Source organism: Pteronotus mesoamericanus, unplaced genomic scaffold, assembly GCF_021234165.1.
Source record: "Pteronotus mesoamericanus isolate MK-2021 breed Mesoamerican mustached bat unplaced genomic scaffold, CSHL_Meso_final scaffold_54, whole genome shotgun sequence".
Lineage (NCBI taxonomy): Eukaryota > Metazoa > Chordata > Mammalia > Chiroptera > Mormoopidae > Pteronotus > Pteronotus mesoamericanus.
Window position 1 is genome coordinate 24123775 of NW_026555321.1, and position 22087 is coordinate 24145861.

Below are 22087 nucleotides of genomic sequence, written 5' to 3' on the forward strand. Positions count from 1 at the left end.
CTGAGATCTCTACTCTGTCCAGTCGATCTATCTATTGCTTTGACAATGCCACACAATCTTAATTACTGTAAGTGTTAAAATTGGATAGACTAATTCCTCCTACTTTATTCTTTTTCAAAGTTGTTTTGTTATTCTAGTTCCTTTGACTTTTCATATTAATTTTAGAAAAAGTTTGTCTATGTCTACAGAAAAAAACCTTGCTGAACTTTTGATAGGAATTATATTAAGCCTCTGTATTCATTTGGGGAGAGTTACCATTTGACTATGTTGACTTTTCTAATCCAGGAACACAGCAGTTCTCTCCATTGATTTAGATCTTTGATATCCTCCACCAGCATTGTGGAGTTTCCCCCATACAAATCGTAAATAGTTTTGTTAGATTTTCATTTAAGTATTTCCTTTTTTTGTGTGTGATTAACTGTAAATAGTACAATTGATCCTCTGTACCCAGTTTTCACATCCACGGATTCAACCAACCATGAATCAAACATACTTGAGAATGGCCCTGGCAGTGTAGCTCAGTTGGTTAGAGCATCATCCCAATACACCAAAGTTTTGGGTTTGATCCCCAGTCTGGGCCCATACAAGAATCAGCTAATGAGTGCATGGATGGGTGGAGCAACAAGTCAATGTTTCTTTCTCTCTCTAAAATCAATGAACAGAAAAAGAACCCGTTGTGTTGTTGATGTGTGTGAGGTAGTTAGGCCTAAAATGGTTGCTTCTGTATTGAACATATATAGACTTTTTTTCTTGTTATATTCTTTAAACAATACAGTATAACAGTTATTTATATACCATTTACATTGTAAATGTAATAAGTATTATAAGTAATCTAGACACAATTTAATATTTACTGGAGAATGTCCATAGGTTATAAACAAACACCATTTTATACAAGGGACTCGAGCAACTGAGGAGTTTTGTATCCACTTTGTTGGGGGGCGGGTGTCCTGGAACCAATCCTCTGCTCGTATCAAGGGACACCTGTATTTTTATTTTTTAGTGTGTAAGTGTTCATTGCTAATATACAGAAATACAATTAATTTTTATGTTTATCTTGTATCCTGTGAACTTGCTGAATCTGCTGAACTCGTTAGTTTTAGGAGTTTTCTTTTATAGATTCTGTAGGATTTTCTACATAGCCATATCATGTCAACTGCAAATAGGGGGAGTTTTATTACTTCCATTCCAGCCTGTATGCTTTTACTTATTTTGTTTGCTTTATTGCAGTTGCTAGAACTCAACAGTACTGTGGTGATAGAAAGTGGTGAGAGTAGAAATCCTTGACTTATTCCCAATTTTAAGGTGAAAGTTACTGAGTCTTTCACCATTAAGTAAGATGGATGAGCTGTAGATTTTTTTGTAGATGGTCTTCATCAAGTTCAGATAACTCTGCTGTTCTTGAAGAAAATCTTTTAAAGTCATGAATGGGTATTGAATTTTGTAAATGATTTTCATGTGTCAGTTGATATGATTGTATGACTTTTCTTCTTTAACTTGTTGATATGGTGGATTACATTAATTGATTTTGAATGTTGAACCTGCCTTGCATACCTAAAATAAATCTCAGTTGGTCATGGTGTATAATCCTTTTTATGTATTGTGGGATTTAGATTGCTAATATTTTGTTGACAATTTTTGCATCTAAGTGCATGAGACATATAGGTCTCTTTTTTTTGTTTGTTTTGATTTTTAAATATATACTACTACCTTTGTCTGATTTTGGTATCGGGGTAATACTGGCTTCATAAAATAAATTGGGAAGTATTCTTTCCTCTTTATTTCATGGAAGAGATTGTGTAAAATTAGTGTTAATTTAAAAAAATATTTGGTAGGATTCTCCAGTGAAACCATCTGAGTCTGGAGGTTTCCATTTCATAGAATTATGAATTATAGTTTTACATTCCACACATAGTTGACTAGAAAAATTTTTTATTACTTTACCAGAGAAAGTGTCAGAAAGGACCATGCCCTGCCCTTTCGTGCCACCTCACTGCAGCTGGCTGGCCCTCTTTTCTTTTCGTCCTTTGGGTGATTTCAAGGTTAGAGGTGGAGAGGACAGGAAGCTCGCCTTGTGGGTACCCCAGGTGTTTCCTCACAGGGCAGGCCATAGGTGCTGAGGGTGGGATGAAGGTGCATCACCAGGTCCTACATTAGAGAAGAAGCAGGGGAGGCAGGCGGGGTGGCCCCAGCAACCTCCATCCTCTCGTGGTCATGGGGCTTGATAACAACAGGTGCCAATCTGGAGACAGACACCAAGATGAAAAGTCCTGAGTGAGGGCTCCTACTGTGCTCTTGATGTTATCACTGTGAGTGTAACAGCAAGGGGAGGCAGGTGTTAGGCATTAAAAGAAGAGCATTTGAAATGGGGGAAAGAAGGACTGTAGCAGAGAAGCCAGACTGCACCTTGGCTTAACACACAGGATGAGCCCCCAGGCTTCCTAAAGTTCTTATGAGTGCATGTTCGGCGCTACAGGACTCTTTCATTCTGTGTGCAAACTGTAGACCCAGTGTGTGCATACTTGGGCACACCACACACACCTGTGTGAGCAGAGGCTTGTGTTCCAGGCTGGCTCAGGTGTCTGCAATGTGCCTGGGTTTGAGTCTCTGAGTTGACTTGGTGCCTATCTGGATTGGGCTTCCTACACAGCAGACCAGCCTGTACTTCCCAGCCGAGAGCTGATGCCCATTCTGACTTGCTGGGGGATGTGAAGGCATGTGCTTTGGACGGCAGTAGCAGGAGAGGGAGGTGCTGAGGAGCTGGCAGGAGGCTGTGTGGGCATAAATTCCATGAAGGGGTAGAGTGGTCAGGTTTATTCAACTTGCTTAAGGTCACATGGTAAGTGGCAGAGTCAAGGCGTGCACCTAGGTTGATCTGACAGAGTTATAAACAATGTTCCTCAGTTTTGTCATTTGTGCAATGGAGAAAATAATAGTTTTTACCTCCCAGTATGGTCATGAGGATTAAATGAGGTAATCATGTAACAATCTAGCATATGGTCTAGATAGAACATGGTAAGTGCTCAATAATATTAGCCATTATGATTATGAATATTAATGTCATTTTATCACCAAAGATAGAATGACAATGATAGAAAAAATTAGCATTAACACAAGTATGATGATTTTAGAGGTGTTTCTGGTTCATAGATATATGAAATCTCATTAGAAACTAATTTAAAGCTGTGGCATTCCTCCAAAATGAGCCCATCTGTCAGCTTGTCCATCTGCCTTGATCCTAGATGGAGCTGCTATTCTTCCTGCTCCTCAGAACCTGTCTGTACAATCAACCAATATGAAGCACCTCTTGATATGGAGCCCAGTGGCCATGCCTGAAGAAATAATACACTATTCTGTTGAGTACCAGGGGTGAGCTTTTTTGTTTTATGGGTTTTCCCCCCCTTAGACAGTAGTTTATTGCTGGAGGCACAGAGCCCAAGGAGGCTTTGTGCATCCAGGGATAGATTATCTCCAGTGACCTGCCACCTCTGTCTGCACTGGTTTTGGGAGAGTTGAAGAAGCCAGGGAAATTGTCTTGTGTATTTGAGAGTGAACTCTCTGGGAACTCAAATGTGTATAAACACATTTTGACAAAGCTTCTTTTCAATGGTGAATCAATTGTCTAATGCTGAAGAAAATCTGAAGAAATGAGTTTGACTGACTTCAGGTGGATAGGTCACTGGAGACTCAGATCCTTAGGGGGTGGGGGAGACTTTGGTTTTTCTTTCTATGAATCAAAACAAATTGTGACCCTATGGGTCAGCTGGCCCTGGGGCCAAGTAGGCTCTGCTCTTCTGCACGTGCTCAGACCCTCAGAGCCACTGAGGAGCAACAGGGTCACAAAGGTGCTCAACATATTTCAATGACAATAAATACAAACTGAGAACCTATGTGTGTAGACATTCTTCTAAGCTCAGGATACAGTCAACAAAGTTTGTGGGAATACGGAGCTTACATTTAAGGAAGGAGACAGCCAGTAAAAAGGTAAAAAAAAACAACACTTGGATCTGCACTGTCCAGTGTGGTAGCCACTAGACACAAAAAGCTATTTAAATTAAATGGAAATGTCTGTATCTTGCCACACTAGTCACATTTCAAATTCCCAATAGCCACATGTGGTAGTGGCCACCATATTGAACAACACCAATGTAGAACATTTCCATCATCACAGCACGTTTTCTGGGCAGCACTGCTCTAGGTAACTTCAGAGAGTATTCAGTGCTGGGAGGAAGCTAAAAGGCTGATGCACAAGACAGCTGACCCTGTGACTCCTTTTCATTAAGTGGTCAGGGAAGGCCTGTCTGAGGAATATATTTAAGCCCACATCTGAAGGACAGAAGGAGCCAGCCAATGTAAACAGCAGAGACAGCATTAGAGACACAGTGAACAGCTAGTTAGAGGTCCTAAAGTAAAGAGCTCAGCGAGGAGGCCAGTGCGAAGGAAAGAGCATGTGCAGGGGTGGAATGAGAGAGAGGCCAGAGGAAAAAGTTTGAATTCCGTTCTCAGTGTTTTAGAAGCCATTAAGTATAGAAATCTCATGATTTGCTGAGTGATGAATGGTTTGAAGAATGGCAGGGGGGGAAGCTGGAAAATCAGTTGGGAGACCATAGCAAGGCAGCGGATGACAGTAGCTGAGATTGGGGTGGTGACTGTGGAGATGGAGAGACCTGGACACATTAGGTTTATGCCTGGGTTTCCCTTGTTTGGTCATAAAAGGAGTAAGGAAGAATGGATGGTTGGTCAGGGAGGAGGATGGAGGAACTGGAATGTAGAGCAAATGCTTATTTTGCTGACCTATGAAAATCAGGTGGGTAAGGCAGTTACTTGCAGCCATCACTGAGCCTGCATAGAAGTGGGTAGTGTAACACTGTGCCTTCCTCTCTTTGGCCAGAGAGTATGAGAGCCTGTACATGAGCCACGTCTGGATCCCCAGCAGCAGGTGCTCACCTACCAAAGTTCCTGAATGTGATGTTACTGATGACATCACTGCCACCGTGCCATACAACCTCCGTGTCAGGGCCACCCTAGGCTCACAGGACTCAGCCTGGAGCATGCTGAAGCACCCCTTTAATCGAAACTCAAGTAAGACATTTCTCTCTGTACTCCCCCACTGCTACCAGCCTTCCCCTTCAGGAACCATGTTCTCTGAAGTTTTGGGGATTCTTTCTAGCATCAAGTTAGTCTCGCAAAGCCAGAGTACTATGAACACGAACAACTCTAACTGGTTCATTTAAAACAAAAATGCCAACTGCTTCCCATATGCCCTCTTTCTCATTTTGAAAGAGGCTTTTAAAGTCATTATCTATCTCTGTCAGTGTCTGCAAGTGGTGGTGACATTGCGAAGCTGCTCTGAAAGTGGGGAGATGGGGTTAGGATTGTTTATTTCCACCCTGACAGTGCCTCGATAAATCTTCTAGTTGATTCCCATCTGGCACCTGATTAACCCCATGTTTGTTGCCTGTGTGAGCAGCTTTTCTTTGTGCAATAGGGTCCGTATGTTTAACAGAGCTACCAGAAATGGTTGCCCTTTTATGGTCACTGGGAAATATATGACTTCTCTATAGGAATAGTACCCGGAAAATGATTGAGGAAGAACTAAGGGAAGAATACAGATAGGTGGCCAACTATGGCAAGCACAATGGCCAATGTATAAAAAGCTGTGTGTGTTTGGGAGTAGTGGGAGCAAGGACTGAAACGCCAGTGGGTGAGGAAGCAGCTGGTCACACGGTGAAGGACTTTGATGTGAAGTTGATCAAATTGGTAGAGGGAAGCATAGAAAAAGAGAGTGTCTAGGCCAGGTTTGTCTTACAGAACAATCACTCTGGCTGCTGTGCAAAAGGGAACTGGAGTAGGTCAAGTCTGTAGGGCAGGGTATTGAGAAGGGGGTCCTGAGCCCAGTAGTGGGGAAAGGGATAGGGAGGAGAAGACAAATTTGAGACATGGCTGAGTTAGGACAGAGCTTGAGGACCAGTCATTGGGAGAGATAATGTTAGTGTCCAGCTTCCAACTGGGGTTGGCAAGAATGTCATCCAAGGCAGAAAACGCAGGGGGCTTCAACTAGTCTTGACAAATAGGAGACACTTCTGGCTTTGGGCTCTTTGACATAGAGATTCCTATAAGATATCATGCCAAGATGCCTGATTGGCAACTGTAAATCAGGCCCTGGGACTCAGACTGGTCAAGGCCCAACACACAGAACAAAGTTAATAGTTAAAGGTTTTGGGGTAGGTGCAATTGTCCAGGGACGAGATCTAAGAACAAAGATAATTCAGGACAGGATCCTGGGAAACTTCAGTATTTAAAAAGCAGGTAGAGGGAAGGCCCCTAAATGGGCCCTTCAGAAAATGACTTCATGGAACAGTGCGGGTGGTGGTTAGGCTGCTGGGTGGGGGATGGAGTGGAGGTGGGAAGGAGCAAGGCAGATCCGCCTCTGAGACAGGTGTGGGTGATAATGTGACCGGTTTGAAGCTGCAAGAGAGGCAAGGGAAAGGTCTTGGTGACCTTTTGTTTTCTTGGTGTGGCAGAAGATCATCTGCTGTGAGGACAAAGGAGGGTTAGGAGCAGCATGGGCAGTAATGGGATGAGTCAAATGTGTGAAATCGGGTAAAAATCAGGAGGGTTTGGAAGGTGATGGTGGTGGCGGTGGAGAGCCCAAGCTAGAAGGGGCTGAGGGAGGTGAAGGTAGATTTGAAGGGGAGGTTGGCTCTCTAGAGTCAGATGGATGTGGTTCAAATCCAGCTCAGCCATGGGTCCCTCCCTGCCTCCTCATCTGTAAGAAGGGCAACCGTTTGCTCAAAGCATACTTGTGGGAATTACACAAGATGAAATGTGTAAATGCTCAATGCAGTGCTGTTCTGTTATAGTACTCAGCTATTTTTAAGTATTGTTATTTTTATTATTACCCTAGGCATGCCTAAGTTGAGAGCTAGAGAGCAGGGGAAGGAAGAGGTGGGGCAGGAATGGGCCCATTGGAATATGATACCAATAGGAATTTTGATGCAGAATGTGAGGTTTTCTGACCAGGCCCTGGGAGGATATACTAGAAGTAGTGGAGTTCCAGCTCCAGGCACTGGGGGAGACTGAGGGACACTGGGGGGCAGTGCAGCTCTGCCTCTGCCTCTGCCCATGGTGCCCAGATATCACCCAGCAGCGCCTCCCTCTGGCTGCTGGGAGCACAGGGCTCCAGCAGAGACCATTGCTGGGGGGCTGGCAGCTGCCGCTGAAAAGGAAGGCATGGGTCAGAGGGAGATAAGGAAGTGCCTACAAAACTGTGTGGGTGGGGGTTTGTGCAGTGACAACTTGTGTTTGAGAAGGCCATTATAGACAGGAAAAAGTTTTGCTGCAGGAGGAGCTGAGGAACAGGAGTCTCTGTACCTGCCCCAGAAGGTGGAAGATGTGGTTCTGTGTGACCTGTGTGCAGGTGGAGTTAGCTATAGGGCTGGGATGGAATCATGACACTTAAGGGCATTAAGTCTATTTCTTTGCCTCTGAAAAAGGCCAATGTGACTTCTCCCCAAACACATGAAAAGTCCTGTTTTAAAGCTGCTCTGAAAAAAGATCTCCTTTCTTTATATGGAACCCTTTGTTGAGAGCAGAGGTCAATAACCTTGAATGCACATCAAGTCACAGGGGAGCTTTAGAACCATTTATGTTTGGGGCCCATCTACAGAGCCTGATTTAAATAATTTATGTGCATCCTGTTCACTGGGTATTTAAAATTTTCCCCGGGGTTATTCTCATGAACGGCCAGAGTTGAGATCCACGACACAGAGGCTAAACACCCCACAAAGCAGAGTCTAGAAACTTGGGAAAAACATGGGCTCAAATTCTGGCCACTAACTGTGTGACTTTGGTCAAGTCACTTAACCTCTCTGAGGCTCAGTTACATCATCTGTACAACGGGTGCATTATTTACTTTCTTAAGCTTGCTGGACAGATTAAATGAACATGTAGAGCACATAGGACAGAGGTTCTTCCTCCAATACTGTCAAAATATTCTCAGAACTGAAATGACTTCAGGTCATTTTTTCTAATTCTATTTTCAGTAAAGATGGAGATCAGAAGATACAATTCCAATCATGTTTGATCTAAAACTGGAGGAGTCAAGCACCTCTTTTCTGGAGGCATTTCATGGGTGCTGTGTGCTCATGTGAAGCCTCTGAACTGGGGATGTTTTGCACAGTTGGTCCTTGACTTCCTAAGTCCTTCTGTCCCCTATCCAGGCAGCTTTTCAAATGCCAGGAAATGTTTTGCTGTCTGAAAACTCCCTGCAGGAAATGACTTCCTTTTGAATGAGTATCCAGTGACCTCAATGCAGGGGGATTTGGCCCAGAACACATTCCACGCTACTTCTCAAGCCACCGCCAACAATCAGGGGGCCCTTCTGGTCCTGCCGTGTCTGGATCTGAGAGGCAAGCATGGATCCATCATCACTAGCCAGGGACTAGAGGCTGCCGGCATGGGCCCTTCTGTTCTTGGTCTGCCAATGGGAAAGTATCCACAGGGACTGCTGGACAATCTGTTTGGAACTATAACTGTGAAAGATAGTGTTTGTGCTTGTGCTGTAATTTCTAGAGTTGGTTACTGGAATTTGTAAAACCCTCTGGTTTTCCAACATCCCCCATTAAGAATATGAAATGAGTCCTCGGGCTGAGAATAGAATGGTCCATTCACAGGCTGCTGATTTGCTGACGTCTGAAAGTCATCAGTGGCCAGTTCATGTCACCAATTCATGCGAATTGTAGTAATCTTGGTCTTTTAAAAAAAATTTTTCGCATTATTTAAAAAGCATTTGCTGAGCCCCTACTGGGTACAGAAGAATATTCGTGGACATGCTTCTACGTGCTGTAGAGCTACATCCAACCCCATCCCTTCCCAGGAGCCTGGCATGTTTCCACCAATGACTTGGTCATGGTTTCCCAGAACAGAAATCAGTCCTGTCTGGGGCTGGTTTTGATTTGCCTCTTGTCTTGCCAACAGCTATTCTAACCCCACCTAGAATGGAGGTCATCAAGGATGGCTTACACCTGGTTATTAAGCTGGAAGACTTGGGGCCCCAGCTTGAGTTCCTCGTGGCCTACTGGAGGAGGGAGCCTGGTGCTAAGGTAAGACTTCTTGCCTTGGCCTTTGAGTCACACTTTGGGGAAGGAGTCACAGCAGGGAGAGGTGGTTGAGAGAAGCCAACCCCTGCAGTACTCACTGTGTGGGCTTGTGTGGGGATGGCCAGGCCTGAGTGAAGTGTGGGAAAGATGGGATAGGAGTAGGCTGACAATCTCAGTAGCCTCCTCTTTGAAGAACTGCCTTGGTTCTAACCCAGGCCTTGGCTGGGAGCCTTCTTGGCCAGATTTACTGAAATATGGGGACTGCCGCCTTGCTGTAAACGCTAACATACTTGGATACACAATACCTTCTCAATGCATTTCTTCCTCCTTATTAACTTAACCTTCTCAGCATTCTCCCTGGCATCTTTAGGTGCAGCAGACCAGGGTGTTCCAGATGAACTGGATGATTTCAAAAGCACATGAGGCCGGCACAAGCCTCTTTAGGGTGTGCATCTGGGCAGGGTGCAGGAGTCAGGGCAGAGAGCCAAGAACTGGCTTCTGGATTACCCTGATTATGAGCCAGTGGGTCACACAGAATGCCTAGATGGGGCGCTACCCTTCCCCGTGGGATGGCTGCTACCTACTGGGATGGGTGGGAGGTCAGCTCTCCCAGAGGGAATGGTCAAACAAGAGCAGCCACACCAGCAGAAGAGGTGGAGCTTGAGCAAGAACTAGGGAACAGTCAGAGCTGTGGAAGCTCTGTGCAAGCTGATATGTTGACAAGGCCCACTCCAGTCAGCACAAACAAAAGTGGACTTTAGCATAGGGATTAGTCAGGTGCAATAAGGAGCTCTCACAGGATCTATGAGAGAGCTTGCCCAGAGCCCGGCTGCAGCATGACCTCTTTACCCAAGAGCCCTTGCCTGTGGAGTCCTTGCTTCCCTCTGGTGGGTCGTCTCTATTGCACTCTTTCTGTGGCCCTCTCCCCGGCTTACTCCCAGGCCCTGATTACTCATCATTCCTTCCTACTCACTCCTGTGGCTGTGCCTCACCAGCCCCTCAAGGCCTCTCAGGCATGACTACCCTTCATTGTGTCCTCTTTCCTTTGTCCCTGTTTCCAGCTCCTGATTTTGCCAAGACCAAATCCTAAGAGAGGAAATCTGATTGGTCCTGCTTATCTTATCAGGCTAATCTTAGGGTTTGCAGGGTTCTGGCTGGCCTCTGATGGACCCTTCTGAGGCCAGATGTACCCCTGACCTCATAGCAGTGTCTTGAGGAGCAGGACACATGCCCCAGCACCCACTCAACAAGAGCAGTAGGTTGAGTAGTTTCCTCTGGGAGGTGGTATGGGTAGGTGGAATGGGCATTAACAATGGTTTCCGGTATTTACTCCTGCTGAGTCAGGGCTCAATGTTAGGACATGGCATTGCCAGCCATGGTATGGGGGACAGCTCAGGACCTGGGCAGGAGGGAGTACGTGGCTCCCTCAGATTCTTTTGGATGGAGCTCTCTTTCCACCCTTGGTAACTGGGAGAGGGGTATGTACCCTGAGTTACCTGGGTTTGGCCCAAGCAAACCTCTGCAGGTTCAGACAAGGAGCACAGGCCTCAGGAGATGGGTAGAGGTAGAAGGATGTACAGATAGATAAACAGACAGGTTGATGGATGGATGTGTAAGGAGGCACTGCCCACTGGTTCCATTGCTCCTGTGCACTCATCCCCAGCCTGGCTCAGTCATATTTCCAACCTCCAGTTCTCTGCCTACATTATCCTATCGGAGAGGTCTTCCCTAGCCGTTCTGTTTAGCGTGTCCTCATTACTCTATCTTTTTGCCCTGCCTCATTTTTCTTACCACCACCTGCTAAATATTACATATTGTCTGTTTTCTCCCTCTTAAGTTCCATCAGAGTAGTGTCTACAACAGTGCATGGCACATAGTAGGTGCCTAATAAACAAACACTAGTGAATGAATGAATGAATGAATGAATGAATGAATGAATGAGAGGGAGCATTCTGTATGCAGTCTGGAAAGGGAATATCTGCAGCTTTCCTCCTCTGGCTCTTCTCTCCCTTTCCCGTCTTGCTTCCCTCAGTGTGCAACTGTTTTCTGCTCTCCTAAAGGAACATGTCAAAAGAGTGAGGAGCAGGGGCATTCCAGTGCACCTGGAAACCAGGGAGCCCGGGGAGTACTGTGTGAAGGCCCAGACATTCGTGAAGGCCATCGGGAGGCACAGCACCTTCAGCCAGGCAGAATGTATCAAGGTGCAAGGTAAGGATGACCTATCTTTTCCCTGGAGTCCTGCACAGGTGACAGTACCTCCGTAAGGATGCTCGGCTGCCCGCTGGGTTTCTTTGGTTCTCAATCTCCCCTGGTCTCACTGACCTGCTTCCTGAGTCTGGATGGGTTCCTGTGGTGAACGTGTGCTTCGCTCCAGTTCCCCTATAGGGGAGAGTCCACTCTGGGCTGGGTGGGGGTCACTTGAGCAGCTCTCTGGAATACTTTTCCCTGAAAAGTCCCTAGGCCTGAGGCCAGATATTGCAAGGCTGGCTTACCAAGTGAATCAGGGAGGAGTTGCAAGAGAGGCAGCCAGGAGCTGGAGAGTCAGACCATATGAGAAGGGAGCCCATTGTATATCACAGCTGCTTTCAGCTAGGAGAGACATACGGGAAGTCTATAGACTCCTCTTGTTTGACTTAGTTTTTCCCCTTGAAATTTTTTATGGTCTAAAACTCCACAATGTTTAAAAACCCTTGGAAAAGAAACAAAACAAAAGCCCTCATTTTCTGATTCTGCCACTCAAACACCATTAGAGACATTTTTGTATATAACTTTTTAGTCTTTAACAAAATAATTGTTTTGAGTATTCAGTACATTCATAAGTTTCAAAAAATATAAGCTACACATGGAAACTCTCCTTCCTATCTTTCTTTCTTTAGCATAAATGGTAGCATACTCTTTGCACTAGTCTGGATCTTATCTTTTCCACTTTATATATCTCATACATTTTTCCATATCTGTACAGAACCTCATCTTTCTTTATGGCTACGTAGTATTCCCTTTTGTGTATATATAACTCATTTAACCAGCTTCCTATTGATGGGCTTTTAGTTTTTCCCCCCAATACTTTGCTACTGCAGGCAATGCTTTTTTAATTACCTTGCAGATAGAACATTTTGTTGGTCTACTTGAAGGATAAATTTCTAGAGGTAGAGTTGCTTGGTCAGAGGCATAAACATTTGAGTTTTGACTGCTGTTACCACAAACTGCTCTCCAAAGGGGTGTCATCCTTCCATCGTTGCCCCCATGTAGACACATGTGGCAGTTGGAGTGCACATGTGCTTTGGGCCTGCTTTTCCACAAATGTTCATCACATTTCCTAAGCAAACTTTCTGACTGTCATTTTGTATTGCTTTTTGAAACCCTATTAAGTCAAGCTTGTTAAAAAATTCAAACAACACCGAAGTATGTAAAGTAAGAGGTATGTGCTTTCTACTGAGGAGGTTTATTTGGCAAGTTTGGCATTTAACCTGCTCGTTACTATGTGACACCAGGACTCAGAGGTGCAAATGGGTCTGTACTTTGCTTACTGTTCTGTTTCTTCCTTATCTTCACTTAGTGGTATATTGTGAACATCTTTCCATGTCAGCACACATGGACCTACCTCGTTTGAAAAGAAGATGCATAATGAGCCAATGTATCTATGTGCCAAAATGTATATAATTGTTTCTCTGTTAATGGGCATATTTTGTGCTTTCCAGTCTTTTGCTACTATAAACCATACTGTAGTGAACAAACTTGTATATGTCCTAATGCCCATTTTAATAGCTGAATTCTTAACCTACTGTGCTGATGTCTCATACTAAATTAAATCATCTCCTATTTGGGGGTATTTAGGTCATTTCCATGCCTTAGGTCATTTCCATGCGTTAGGTCATTTCCATTTGCTTTTAAAGATGATGGTCATTGATTAATTAATTCATTCATTGAATGAATATTTATGGAGTATTGATTACATGACACATGTTGGGCAAGTCCCTGGGATACAGCAGGGAAGTCCCTGCTCTCAGGGAGCTTAACTTCTAGTTGGAGAGACAGGCTACAGACAAGTAAACCAATGAGATAGCTTCCCTTGGTGGTACCTGCTATGAAGAAAACACACTGAGCATGCCTGGAGGTGGGGGAGGTGTAGGTATGTGACTTTGGGCAGGGAGGGAGACTGGTTATGATGCTGATGCTCTAGCCCAGATGCTACTGTGAACTGCTTTATGCATATTATTGTTTCCTTTCTTGGAATTATTTTTTTGGAACCTACTCACAAAAGTAGATGAAAGGGTGTGAGCAAGAGATACATGTATTCGTGTATCTCTTGCTCTGTACTGCCAAAATATTTTTCAAAAGCATCGAAACAAAGTACAGTGCCCCTAGGCCCAGGTGCAAGACCACCAGCTTCTCTGCAGCCTCACAGGCTGTGCCACCTTTCACACCGCATGTGAGCAGTTCAGCCTAGAGGGCCTAAAGGAGTTGCTCCAGGTTACATGAGGAAAAAATAACCCACCCCCACTTCTGCATCTCCAGAGGCTCCCACTTGGTACTTTCTGATCCATTTACTTGGTAGAGTGACTGCAGGCTTTGGGGCCAGCCCTACCTGTGTGACCTGGGGTAAGTCACTTAAACATAGTAGGGGCCTGATATATCATAGTTATTATGTGACTGTTTTCTGAACTTAGTACTTTCCTCATAAGATGAATTAATGCCAGAAGCAAACTGTGAAACACACTTTGTTTCAGTTACCACCCAGTTCCACTCTGTGCTGTTCTTTTTCGGCACCTCCCTCTCATCCTGCCTGGGCCTGGCATTCTGCCCTCCTCCTGGCAGTGGCCTCAGGTTCAACATGGCTGGGGGCTTAACAGTTGATGCTCCTCCCCCTTTCCAAGAAAAAAGATTTTAATCTTCCCTGGGGCTTTCTGGAAACCAAAGCCTTAACCTGGATTCTAGAAAAATGGATTTAATGGTCGTAGCTTTAGTCACTAGGGCATACATGGAACCTCAAGATGTTGGTATCTGCTGTTTTGCCCACAGGCAGAGCCAACCCCAGAAAAGTGAGGGAGGGCCCAGGTTGGAGATTTCATCTTCACGGTGTCTCCTAAGCCTGTCCTTATCTTTTCGTTTGCAGAAGAGCCCCTGCCCCTGGAGCTGGCCCTGTTTGCATTTGCCGGCTTCATGCTGATCCTTGTGGTTCTGCTGTTCTCCATCTGGAAGATGGGCCGTCTGCTCCGGTACTCCTGCTGCCCCGCAGTGGTGCTGCCTGACACCTTGGTAAGAGCGTCCTGTTTTTCTTTCAGCACGGTACGGACCCGATGTAGTTTGGGCTGTAGTTGGGCACAGGCACACAGTTTCCTGGATGACAGGCATTTGTGCGTGGAGAGCAGAAGAGCATGTACAGGACTTCTCTAATTAGAGGGTCTGGGAGAGACCTCCCTTCTCCAGGGAGTGGGGACCTTCCCCAGTCAGGTCACTGCTGCTTGCCCGCAGGACCTGGCATGGCCAAGAGAGCAGGTGTGTTGCACACACAGCCTTGGGTGCTTGGCAGTTCAGAGTCACACCCAGTCTCAATCTTCCAGACCAGCCTGCTGAGTGTTCTTGGCCCCCATGATTTTAACAGCAGCTGCCTCCAGTAACTTGTTCTGACACAACTTATTCAGTTCACCTGCCAAGAGCCTCACTGGTTCTCAGGGCGAAATGCATGGGTGTGACTGTGGGAGCATAGACTGTACTTTGCCTTTGGCTGGGGGCTGGGAACAATCTGGACCAGGCTAGTAACTACCGAAAGTTAGGGTCCCCATCTGTTTTTTCTCAGATCCTTGCGAGCCCAGGATTCTTATCATATTCCTGAGGACACTGGTCCACAGGTCCGAATCTCTCTGATGGGGGTAGGTCCTGTGTGCCCATGCCAAGTGTCAGGGAGAGGCACAAGCAGGCGTCCAGCAGCAAACCCCATGTTCCATCTGGCTGCCTCCTGTACCCCTCCCCCCAGACCTCAATGCACAATGCAGCACAAAAACAAAGCAAAGCAAAGCAAAACAACAAACAAAAACAAACCTCGGATTTTTCACAGCTTTTTCCAGAAAGGAGGGAGTTAGCAGGCAGCTTCTCAGAAACAAGGAGAACTGGAACTGCCTGCAGGCTACACATTCCTGCAGTTCTGGATCAGCCTGGAATCACTGGAAGGCGTCACTTTTGGCACAGCTGTTTGGCCCTGATAGTGAGGGCCATACTCTCCCTACACAAGAGGAATGATCCTCCCTAATCCAGCCTTCAGGACACCCTCCTACCTTGCTACCCTAAGCCTGCTCTCTTTTCTGCAGTACTTCCAGGTAGTTATAACTTTAGCTGAGACTAGGGCAGGGTTGAGCACCAGGCACTATTCTAAGGCTTTACATACACAATATTGACTTCTTTCCTTTCCTCCTTTTCATCAGTTCCCCCTCCAGCCCACTCTGAGTGGTTTATTAAGTGGTTTCCTGCTAAACATGAAGGTAGTGTGATGTATCAAACACAGGAAACAGGGCAGGCCACGTTCCCTTCAGCAATGACTTGGGGACTCAGAGATCCCTGAAGCATAAAAGGATGTGTATTCTGCAGTGCTTGGGGTAGTGTTTTATAATTATCAATTGGGCCAAAATGTTGCATAATACTGTTCATATTTTTTTGTATAGTTCTATTAGTTATTGAGAGAGAGAGAGAGAGACAACAAAATTTCTAAGTATGAGTGTGGGTATGTTTTTTTCTTCTTTTATGTCAATTTTTCCTTTATGTATTTTGAAGCTCTGTTTTAGGAGTATGCATATTTATATATGATACATCTTCCTGAATAATGGGCCCTTCTATCATCATGAAATGTCCCTCTTTATCTCTGGCAATTGTCCTTATCTTGATGTTAATATAACCTTTTCTGGTTTGTTTACTATTTGTATGGTTTATCTTCTTTCCACACTCTTTAAACTCATCTGAGTCCTCATATTTAAAGTATGTCTCTTATAGCAGGGTACAGTTAGCCCTTTAAAAAATGAACTCATTTCAACAATCTCTGTCTTTTCATTGGAATGTTAACTTTCGTGTTTCACCCAGTATCTGTTTCCTGGTTCTTCAAGCCAGTAAAACTATCATTGTTCATGGCATCAAGAGAGACCTGCCCTCAGACAAGGAACTGTAAAAAAATGGGAAACTCACCAAGTGACATTCCCTTTTTCCCAGTGTCAACTTTTGGTTGCTCTCCAGTGACTTAAGGAAGTTAGTTGTTTTTTTTTTAATTTAAAATTGATTTTAAAGAAAAATGAAGGGAAAGATAGATGATAGATAGATAGAAAGAAATATCGACTTGTTGTTCCACTTAATCTCTGCATTCATTGGTTGATTCTTGTGTGTGCCCAGACTGGGGATTGAATCCATGACCTTGGCATGTCAGCACAATGCTCTAACCAACTGAAGTACTACACCAGAGCAAGGAAGTTAGTTTTATATTTTGATCATTTTTTGAAGGTGTTATCTATAGGAGAGTTGGTTTGATTGGGGTGCCTCTGCCATAGGTAGAAGCAGACACCTGCAAGGAAAGAGGCCTTCCTGAGTCAATCTGAAATGATAATAGTGGGAGGGGCAGCATTCCTAGCTCAGGCGGGTCCACTAGCTCTTCTTTCCCAGACCTGGTGAAAAGTTCAGCTTTTCTCAGCTGAATTCCATCAGGCAGTAACCCTTTACTACTGTTTTCCTTTCAACTCGGTTGCCCTTGCTTACCCTCTGCTCACAGACCATACCATTTCTAACACCTTCTGTCATTATCCCTCTTCTGGTTCTACATTCATTGACCCAGTAGAGTTTCCTCCCTACCTCAGGATCAGGGGCACTAGGACACTTCCAAGACCGTGTCTTCTTCGTGAGTAACAGAATAAAGGGCCAGGGAAAGAACCATGTAAAGGATCAGCTTCTTAAATTTCAGATGCACCTGAAGAGCCCTCAAATGACAAGCACTCCTAGGAATCCTAATGCATTATAAGCCATGCCCTACCAAAAGCTTGGACAAAATCAAACAACTTAAATGAGATGAGAGACATGGAGAGTCTATGAGAGCAGGACCCACTTTCACCCATAGGATATAGATATCACTACCCTGGACTAACTTTTGCTTTTCTATTCTCATCTTTCCTACATCATTTTAGTGTCTGTTCCTTAAATGCATCATGCATTCCTTTTCATAAGGCTTTTGATTTTTATTGTTTCTCCCTATGTTTCTCTTCTTTTTTAAGTCCTCAATCAAGACATTTTTTCCCCATTGTTTTCAGAGAGAGTGCAGGGGGAGAGAGAGAGAGAAAGAGAGAGAGAGAGGGAGAGAGAGAGAAACTGATTGGTTGCCTTCTTGTACATGCCCCAGTGGGGATAGAACCTGCAACCTAGGTATGTGCCCTGATCGGGAATTAAACCTGTGACCTTTTGGTCTATGGGATGATGCTCCAACTAACTGAGCTATACTGGCCAGGGCCGTTTCTCCCTGTGTTTTTTAAGTGTAAAATTTTTCTGAGTATATGCATTTCCCATAGTGCTGTGTGAGAAGTAGATCAGTAGTGTCCATTGGATTCCCAATGGATTCTAGAGCTGTCTATCACCATGCCTTCTCTCCCTCTCTTAGCCTTAGTATAGCCTACCTGCACTTCATCGTTTGCATTAGTTGCAGATAATCTTCCAAACTATTAAAAAGCAACTTCCAGCCATCTTTGCAAAATCCACACATCTTTCCAATTAAACCACAGAAAATTACCAAGTGGAAATCCTTGACAACTCTTTAAAAAGCCCGACTGAGTTTGTAAGTGTTTAATTTATCTGTTTGGATTAAATATATCATGTCTACATCTATAATTTTACAGTTGGTGATGGTTGCCCTCTGAAATATACCATTAAGAATGTTTTTGCATTTAGCAAGAGTGCAAAATGGAGTAAAAATAACCTCTTCAACAAATGGTGTTGGGAGAACTGGAATAGTATATGCAAAAAAAAAAAAAAAAAAAAGAGAGAAATGAAACTAGACCACCAACTTATGTCATATACCAGAATAAACTCAAAATGGATAAAAGACTTAAATGTAAGCTGTGACACCATAAAGTCCTAGAGGAAAACATAGGCAGTAAAACTTTAGATATCCCACACAGCAATATTTTCACCGATATATCCTCTAGGGCAAGAGAAATAAAGGAAAGGCCAAGCAAATGGGACTATATCAAATTAAAATTTCTACACAGCTAAAGAAAACATCATGAAAATAAAAAGGAAACTAAACATATGGGAAAACGCATTTGCCAATGATACCATGGACAAAGGTTTGGGCTCCAAAATACAGGGTCTGGCTTGTATGCTTGAGTATGCTTGCTGGCATACTCTGCTTGAGTATGGTTGGTAGGGTAATACAGTGGGTATAATAATTTACAGTTTTGATTTGAACATTTCACCTAAATGCTATATGGTGTGCTTGAGTGTGATATTGTATGTTACAGAATTATATGTTTATGATTTTGTAATAAAAGATTTTGTAATAAAAAAGAGGCATTATTTTTGCTGGACCCTGTATATAAAGAACTCATATGACTCAACACCAGGAAGACAAACAATCCAATGAAGATATAGGCAAAGGACATGAACAGACACTTCTCCAAGGAGGATATACACAGGGCCCAGAGACATATGAAAGAATGCGCAACATCACTAGCCATCAGAGCGATGCAAATTAAAACCACAGTGAGATACCACTTCATACCAGTCAGAATGGCCATCATCAAACAACAAACAATCAACAAGTACTGGCGAGGCTGTGGAGAAAAGGGAACCCTTGTGCACTGTTGGTGGGAATGCAGACTGATGCAGCCACTATGGAAAACAGTATGGAATTTCCTCAAAAAGTTAAACATGGAACTACCTTTTGATCCAGTGATTCCACCGCTGGGATTATACCCTAAGAATCCTGAAACACCAATTCAGAAGAACCTATGCACCCCTATGTTCATAGCAGTGTTATTTATAATAATCAAGTGCTGGAAACAGCCCAAGTGCCTGTCAGTAAATGAGTGGATCAAAAAACTGTGGTCCATTTACACAATGGAATACTACACAGCAGAAAGAAAAAGGAAATCCTCCCTTTCATGACAGCATGGATGGAACTGGAGAGCATTATGCTAAGTGAAATAAGCCAGGTGATGAAGGACAAATACCATATTATCTCACCCATAAGAGGAACTTAATGAACAAATGAGCAAAATAGAACCCAGAGGCATGGAGACAAGGAACAGACTGACAGTGACCAGAAGAGATGGGGGAGGGGCATAAGGAGGGAAAGAAGGGGAAGGGTGAATCAATGAACAAGTATAAATGACCCCTGGACATGGACAGTAGGGAGGTGATTGACCGTGAGAGCAGGGGTGGGGGTGTGGGCGGGGCAGGGGAGAGCAATGGGGGAAAATTGGGGCAACCGTAATAGAACAACAATGAAAAAAAATAAAAGAATGTCTTTGCATTCAAGATGATATCACCAAGTAACATTCTAAAGCAGAAATACATATTCAAGGAAAATTATATTAACACTTCTCAGTATATATTCACTATTTTAAAATATAATTTCTTTTCCTTGTCTTTCATCCATAATTGCTTCATGGTTATGGAGGCCTTGGTGCTAAAGGATCTTCCTTTCCTTTCCATGACTCCCTTTATTCTGGCTCTTTTTGCTGTCACATTCCCCTGTAATGTTAGTAGCCAGCATAAAGATGGCCCCAATTAGCATTCTTCAATGGACCATCCCAAGTATGACTTTGTGTGCTTTATAGAAAATGGAGTTTCTGAAATCAGTTACCTCTGGGGCCCATATAGGTTGAAAGAAAGAACGAAAGGGAGGGAAGGAAGGAAGGAAGGGAGGGAAGAAGGAAGGGAGGGAAGGAGGGAAGGAGGAAAGGAGGGTAGGAGGGAAAAGAATGTGCAGTGCAATGAACGCAATTCAATAGGGCTAGGGAGTAGGGACCATGGCAAACATGTTCCAGCTAAAGAAGGCAACTGCTTCTCAGTTCAAGCAGGTTGCTGCCAAGAGGGAATGTATGTGAGCCAGTGCTACAAGATCTTCAAGTTTTAAATGATAAACACACAAACAAACAAAATGAGACTTTCATGAGAAATCTCCTGATTTTTAAACATTGAAAGCTAATTCAAACTAAAGAAACATGTATCAGCTGGCCCTTACTTGAAAGTTTATTCTAACCTATGGGACAATAGTCTTGCGCCTTCTGAAATTCTGAGGTTATACTATTTAATGTTCTAGAACTACACTCTCCAATACAGTAGCCACCTGCCATATGTGACTGTTGGGCACTTGCAGCCTGACTAGTCCCCATTGAGATGTACTGTAAATATGAAAAACACAATGGATTTGGAGATTCAGTTCAAATATATATATATATTTTATTAATTTTAAAATATTAATTATATGTTGAAATAATTTTTTTGAAATAAAATATATTATTAAATTTAACTTTACCTGTTTCTTTTTACCTTTTAAAATGTGCTACTAGAGAACTTTAAATTGAATAATATTTTTATTGGACAGTAATGCTCCAGAATTTAAAAAATAATCAAGTATAACCACTGCAGATTTACGTAGTTGGTGTTCTGAGAATCTAACTGAACCAGCAGCAGTAAACTGGTGGTGAGTTCCACAAAGACACCTGCACTCAGTGAGCCCTGCTTGTACATGGTCCTTCCCTGTGATTTGTCTGAGGACACTAAGAGTGAGACCCCTTGAAGCTGCCTCTTTACAAACAAGGATCAAGCGCAGCTGACTCTATGAAGCTGATGTCTCCTGGGGACTGAGGTAGCAAAAACCACTGTGCCTATTTATGTGTGCTCATGTGCCCCTCTTTGGAGTGAGGAAGGGGAGGGCCAAGGGAGAGAACTGCAGAAGGACCAAGTGAGTTTGGTGGAGGTGAGCAAACAAGCAATGGTTGGGCAGAGGGTCCCTCTGAAAAGTTGGTACCTGCATTTCTACAACCAGTTATGACTATGTAATGGGATCACTGGGAGAAGATGGCAGGAACGTGAAATATGAACAGGGAAGGGACTTGTGTTTCAGGAGTACCCTCTCTGGACTGGGTACTCTGCTAGGTGTTGTATGTAGAGCATCTCAGACCAGGTCATTATTTTCAGAGCTCTCTGCTAGAAAAATGTTAGCTTTTCTGACCAGAATTACATGCTGGGCTTTTTGGGGGCAAGGTCCCAGTAAGAGGATCGCTGATGAAGCAGGGTCCCAATAGATCTGCTGGTCAGTGAACTGGGAGACTTCTCAGGAAACATCAGAAGCCCCTGATCTAGGAGTTAGAATAGTTCGGGGCTTTTTTGTTGCTTGAAAGTTAGTTAATCACATAATTGGGATTTCTGGGATAGTCTCTGCAACAGCTACTACTTCAGTATTACTATTCATCTAATAAATAAATATTCATGGACATTATTTTTCAGAAAATCACCACCTCACCCCAGAAGTTAATCAGCTGCAGAAAGGAAGAGGTGGATGCCTGTGCCACGACCGTGCTGCCTCCTGAGGAACTCTTCAGGACCTGGATCTAGTAGGCCTGGGGAAGGGCCCGGACGAAGCTGAGCAACCTGGTCTCTGTGACACAGGAGTTGTAAGGGGGAAAGGCTGTGTTCCTGTTTTCCTCCAAGGGCAAAAGAAGTCAGAAGAGCCGTCTGTGTCTCTTTCTAGAAGCAACTGTCAGAGGCAGAGTGGTTTGGCAGACAAAGCGCTGAGTGGGGGCAGAACATGTGCCTATAGAACTGGATGTATCTGCCAGACACTAGCTGAATGACCCGAGGGAAAGTGACTTTGTCTCTCTGGCCCTCAGTTTTCTCATCTGTTAAATGGATGGATTAACTATACAACTGTTACACCATATATGTATGTATCTCCAGCACTGGCAGAGCTGTAGGAAAATTGGTGACACTGTACATTGCGACTGGTTCAGCTTTTCTGA

The 22087-nt window shown here is 44.0% G+C and overlaps 1 protein-coding gene across 1 annotated transcript in view; it reads left to right on the forward strand.

Moving 5' to 3' along the window:
• IL20RB (interleukin 20 receptor subunit beta) overlaps window positions 1–21683 on the forward strand; it is a 28235-nt gene extending 6552 nt beyond the window's left edge. Inside the window, exons 2-7 of the mRNA XM_054594913.1 lie at window positions 3243–3369; window positions 4892–5082; window positions 8980–9104; window positions 11162–11309; window positions 14215–14357; window positions 21576–21683. Coding sequence (XP_054450888.1) covers window positions 3243–3369; window positions 4892–5082; window positions 8980–9104; window positions 11162–11309; window positions 14215–14357; window positions 21576–21683 — 842 coding nt within the window. The remainder of the gene's footprint in view (window positions 1–3242; window positions 3370–4891; window positions 5083–8979; window positions 9105–11161; window positions 11310–14214; window positions 14358–21575) is intronic.
• The last annotated feature ends 404 nt before the right edge of the window (window positions 21684–22087 follow it).